General features: G+C 41.3%; 1 protein-coding gene across 1 annotated transcript; it reads left to right on the top strand.

The window, feature by feature from the left end:
- Window positions 1–356: 356 nt before the first annotated feature.
- Window positions 357–1947, top strand: LOC116547846 (hemoglobin subunit gamma-2). Its single transcript, XM_032273634.1, has 3 exons — window positions 357–506; window positions 630–852; window positions 1730–1947. The coding sequence occupies exons 1-3, from the start codon at window positions 415–417 to the stop codon at window positions 1856–1858; spliced, it is 444 nt and encodes a 147-aa protein (XP_032129525.1). The 5' UTR covers window positions 357–414; the 3' UTR covers window positions 1859–1947.
- The last annotated feature ends 2986 nt before the right edge of the window (window positions 1948–4933 follow it).

Genomic DNA, 4933 nt, shown 5'->3' with positions numbered 1-4933 from the left:
AAGAAGAAGGTAAAACAGGCTGACAGAGAATTCCTGGTATATTCTGTGGTGGGAGAAAGAAACTAGCAAAAGGGAAGAATAGAGAAAAATTTGAATGATTGAACCAAAATAGGGCAAAGGCTCTAAAAAAAATTAAGCTGCAGTATCCTCTTAGGGGCCCCTTCCCCATACTATCTCAGTGCAAATATCTGCCTGAAACTGTCCCTGTCTAAACTCCACCCATGGGTTGGCCAGCCTTGCCTTGACCAATAGCCTTGACAAGGCAAACTTGACCAACAGTCTTAGAGTATCAGGTGAGGCCCGGGGGCCAGCACATGCCTAGGGATGAAAAATAAAAGGAAGCTTTCTCTAACAGATCGACATACTCACTTCTGAAACATCTGAGATTATCAATAAGCTCCTAGTCCAGACGCCATGAGTAATTTCACAGCTGAGGACAAGGCTGCTATCACTAGCCTGTGGGCCAAGGTGAATGTGGAAGATGCTGGGGGAGAAACCCTGGGAAGGTAGGCTCTGGTGACCAGGACAAGGGAGGGAAGGAAGGAACCTGTGCCTGGCAGAAGTCCAGGCTGCCTCTCAGGATTTGTGATACCTTTCGACTTTCAAACTGCTATTGTTCAATCTCACAGGCTCCTGGTTGTGTACCCATGGACCCAGAGGTTCTTCGACAGCTTTGGCAGCCTGTCCTCTCCTTCTGCCATCATGGGCAACCCCAAAGTCAAGGCGCATGGTGCGAAGGTGCTGACTTCCTTGGGAGAAGCCATAAAGAACCTTGATGATCTCAAGGGCACCTTTGGCCAGCTGAGTGAGCTGCACTGTGACAAGCTGCATGTGGATCCTGAGAACTTCAGGGTGAGTCCAGGAGATGTGACAGCCCTGTTGCCTTTAGTCTCGAGGTAACTGAGAGAAATGAGAATTGATCTGAGCACAGCTGAAGCTATTTGAAGATATTGGGGTTGGGAGTTGAGAAACTCCAGAGACTACCTGGACTGAGACCCAGTGGTAATGTTTTAGGGCCTACGGAGTGCCTCTAAAAATCTAAAGGGACTACTTTGATTTTGAGAAAAGAGTTGTGGAAGTGAGGACAATGACTTTATTAGATTCTGGTAGAAAGAACTTTCTTTCCCTCATTTTGATTATTTGTTTTAAAGCATCTATCTGGAGGCAGGACAAGTATGGCCATTAAAAAGATGCAGGCAGAAGGCATATATTGGCTCAGTTAAAGTGGAGAAACTTGGTGGCCAAACATGTATTGCTAAGGCTGTTCACATAATTAGTTGGACACATATAAAATGCTGCAAATGCTTCATTACACACTCACATTCTATAATTCCAGACTGGGCAAAAGTGTGTCCAGGGGTGAGAAAGAATAGAAACATTTGTCCTGGAGTAGATTTTTTAAGTCAGCTCTGTGTGTGTGTGTGTGTGTGTGTGTGTGTGTGCGTGCATGTGTGTGTGTGAGAGAGCACGTGTTTCTTTTAAAGTTTTCAACCTACAAAATACAGGGTTTGTGGAGGCAAGAAGATAGCTAGATTTAAATTATGCCAGTGACCAATGCTGCAAGGGGAACAGCTACCTACATTTAATGGGTAGGCAAAATCCAGGCTTTGAGGGAAGTTAACATAGGCTGGATTCTGGGTGGAAGGTGAGTGTGTAGTCATCCGGAGGCCAGGCTGGAGCTCTCTGCTTACTATGGGCTTATATTTGTTGTCTCCTTTCATCTCAACAGCTCCTGGGAAATGTGCTGGTGACTGTTTTGGCAATCCATCATGGCAAAGAATTCACCCCTGAGGTGCAGGCTTCCTGGCAGAAGATGGTGGCTGGAGTGGCCAGTGCCCTGGGCTCCAGATACCACTGAGGCCCCATGCCCATGATGCAGAGCTTTCAAGGAGAGGCTTTATTCTGCAAGCAACAAAAATAATAAAACTATTCTGCTTAGAGATCACACATGATTGTCTTCAGTTATTTTCTTTTTGTCTGTCTTTTGAATATATAAGCCACGAAGGATTTATGTTGAGGAATGTGTGTATTTGTATGTGTACATACCTGTGTGTATTTGTGTCATGTGTATGCTCCTCATTTATTTTTACATGAGATGTGGGTTTTGATGAGCAAATAAAAAAAAAACTAGGCAATATAGTAACTTGTACATGGGAGTTCTGCAAGTGGGAGGAAAATGCGGAGGAGAAATCTGGTGGGAAGAAAGACCTCTATAGGACAGGACTCTTCAGAAACAGGTGGTTTGGTAGAGATCGGGAAAAGTTCAATGCAGACCTGGGGGCTGGATTGCAGTATAGCGGCAAGGAAGGGTCTTAATGAAAAAAAGGTTTCCCTGTTTTAGGAGAAGAAGGTTTAGCCAGGGACAGCAGTTTTATTTTATTAGGGCTGTACTATTTCTAGTAGCATCTGGCTTTTCATAGCCCTTGTGAGGCTCTTTGGGGTACTTCAGGTGTTAGAGATCAGAGCAGGAAACAGATTTTTTTTTTTTCTTTTCATTAACCATGGTGAAGTCATCCTTACTTTACAAAGGAACTTTTTGTTTTAAGGGTTCCATACTTATGGAAGCGAAACTAATCCCATGCCCTCAAGTTTGCAGACTGGTCACAGCATTTCGAGGAAGAGAACACATTGTAAGCTTCTGGGGGAGATGGGGACTTAGGTGAAGGAAATGAGCCAGCAGAGGCTCACAAGTCAGCATCAGTGTGTCATGTCTGAGCAACAGACCAGCACTGTCCAATGAAAATGTAGTCTGAAAAGCTGTATAACCTTAACTGAGAAGACAGATTCACTGAAATTCTTATATAGTTGAAAGTTAATGCATGTTTGTAAGCAAGCATTTAGTTTAATGTGATGGGGTTATGAACTTAATGCCTGTGTCTCCAGAAAAGCCACATGCTGATGCCCCAACACCTAATTGGCCCCATTTGTAGGGGAGGCTTTCGAAAAGTAATTAGGTTTAGATGAACTCATGAGAGCAGATCCCCATCATAGAATTATTTTCCTCATCAGAAGCAGAGACACTTTTCTCTCTGCCATTTCCCTTTCCTCCCTATGAGGACACGGTGAGAAGTCTGTCATCTGCCATCCATGAAGAGAACCCTAACCACGAATCAGCCTTCAGAAATGTGAGAAAAAATTCTGTTGTTGAAGCCATCCAGTGTATGGAATTTTGTTACAGCACTTTGCACTGAGTAAGGCAGATGAAGAAGGAGAAAAAAATAAGCTTGGATGTTGAGTGGATTAGAAACCATGTTTATCTCAGGTTTACAAATCTCCACTGGTTCCCTATGTTTCTGTATAAAATACCTATTCTACCACTCTCATCTATAAGACCCAAATAGTGAGCCTACGCCCTTCTTTCTAACTTTGATTTCACTAATTTTTTTCTTCAATATACTTTAGTCTTGTAATGTCTTTACATACATTGAAATGTCAAGTTCTGCCTTTATTTTTCTTTCCACCTTTTCCTCAGCCTCAGAGTTTTGCACATGCCCTTCCTTCTTTCAGGAACTTCTTTCTCCAGACATCTTCTGCCTGGCTCCATCATGTCATAAAGTTCCCACGTCAAATGCAGTCACTCACTCCCATTTCACAATTCACATTTTTTTTTAAAGTGAAAGCAAGTTTATAAAAAAGTGAAAGAATAAATGAATAGCAACTTCCTAGGCAGAGGAGCCCCAAGGGTTATTTTTAGATATTATGCTAAGAGGGGGGAGATTATTTATGCCGCCCATTTATAGGCCATAAAAATGAACTTCCTGATGTTGACATGGCATTGCTTTTGCTTTTAATTTTATTTTATTTCATTTTAATTTCCAAGGTACATGTGCAGGAGGTATAGGCTTATTACATGGGTAAATGCGTATCTTTCTGGCCCTTTAGCCATCTCTATCAATGAGCAGATATAAGCTTTACACAGGATCATGAAGGCTGAAAGGATTTCACCAATATTATTATAATTTCAATCAACCTAATAGCTTAGGTGATAAACTAATTTGAAGATACAGCTCGCATCCCATAAGCCAGATTTCAACAGCTTCTGGCATCATAATCAGGCAAGGTCTGAGATCATGTTTCACATTCAGAGAAAAACAAAAACAAACTAACCTAAAACAAAACGTAACAAAATAACAGCATAAATACATCCTGCCATGTTAAGGGTCCAATATATCAGAAAGAGAACTGAGTCAGAAATAAAGCTGTCTCAAGTAAAGTGATACTTGAGTTGTCATAGCGTGTGGACTATTAGTCAATAAAAACAGCCCCTGTCTCTTTACAGTGTTTTGCATTCACATGTATTTCTTACATATTAGAATAAGATTCCCTGGGAAGTGAACCTAGCTTTTATGCATGATAATTAATTCTAATCCACAGTACCTGCCAAAAAACATTCCACCATCACCTTTACAAAACACAAGAGCTACACCAAAACCCTGGACATCAGCCAGCACATAGACTTATCCAGTGATAAATACACATCATCTGGTGTATACATATACACCTGAACATGGGAACAAATATGTTTGCTGAGATGAGGCAGACACGATTTACTTGAAACGAGTACAGATAAATAGAGATTGAGGTAAGGATTCAGTCTTACATTACATTAAATAACATTAATCTATTCCTGCACTGAAACGGTTGCTTTATAGGAATTGTTTTCACTGCACTATTGAGAACTGAAGAGATAATGGCCAAACCCACAGAGAGGATATTCAAAGATAAGTATAGCACTTCTTTAAAAACCAATGCTTACTAAAAGAGACTAAAACTTGTCCCATCAAAAATCCTGGACCTATGCCTAAAACACATTTCACAATCCCCAAACTTTACAAAAGTTAGAACATGCTTTAATTTTAATCTTCCAGGCCTCGCTGGAACTAGAGAAGAAGAAGGTAAAACAGGCTGACAGAGAATTCCTGGTATATTCTGT

This window comes from Sapajus apella, unplaced genomic scaffold (assembly GCF_009761245.1).
Source record: "Sapajus apella isolate SASKATOON/1434 unplaced genomic scaffold, GSC_monkey_1.0 scaffold5027, whole genome shotgun sequence".
Classification (NCBI taxonomy): domain Eukaryota; kingdom Metazoa; phylum Chordata; class Mammalia; order Primates; family Cebidae; genus Sapajus; species Sapajus apella.
This window is presented reverse-complemented; position numbering and strand designations above follow the sequence as displayed.

What these genes read in the sequence shown, in the direction of transcription:
- LOC116547846 (XM_032273634.1), top strand. Translation starts at nt 415, where the DNA reads ATGAGTAATTTCACAGCTGAGGACAAGGCTGCTATCACTAGCCTGTGG. An exon ending in GGGGGAGAAACCCTGGGAAG is followed by an intron (nt 507 to 629) that starts GTAGGCTCTGGT and finishes TCAATCTCACAG; the next exon opens with GCTCCTGGTTGTGTACCCAT. An exon ending in TGGATCCTGAGAACTTCAGG is followed by an intron (nt 853 to 1,729) that starts GTGAGTCCAGGA and finishes TCATCTCAACAG; the next exon opens with CTCCTGGGAAATGTGCTGGT.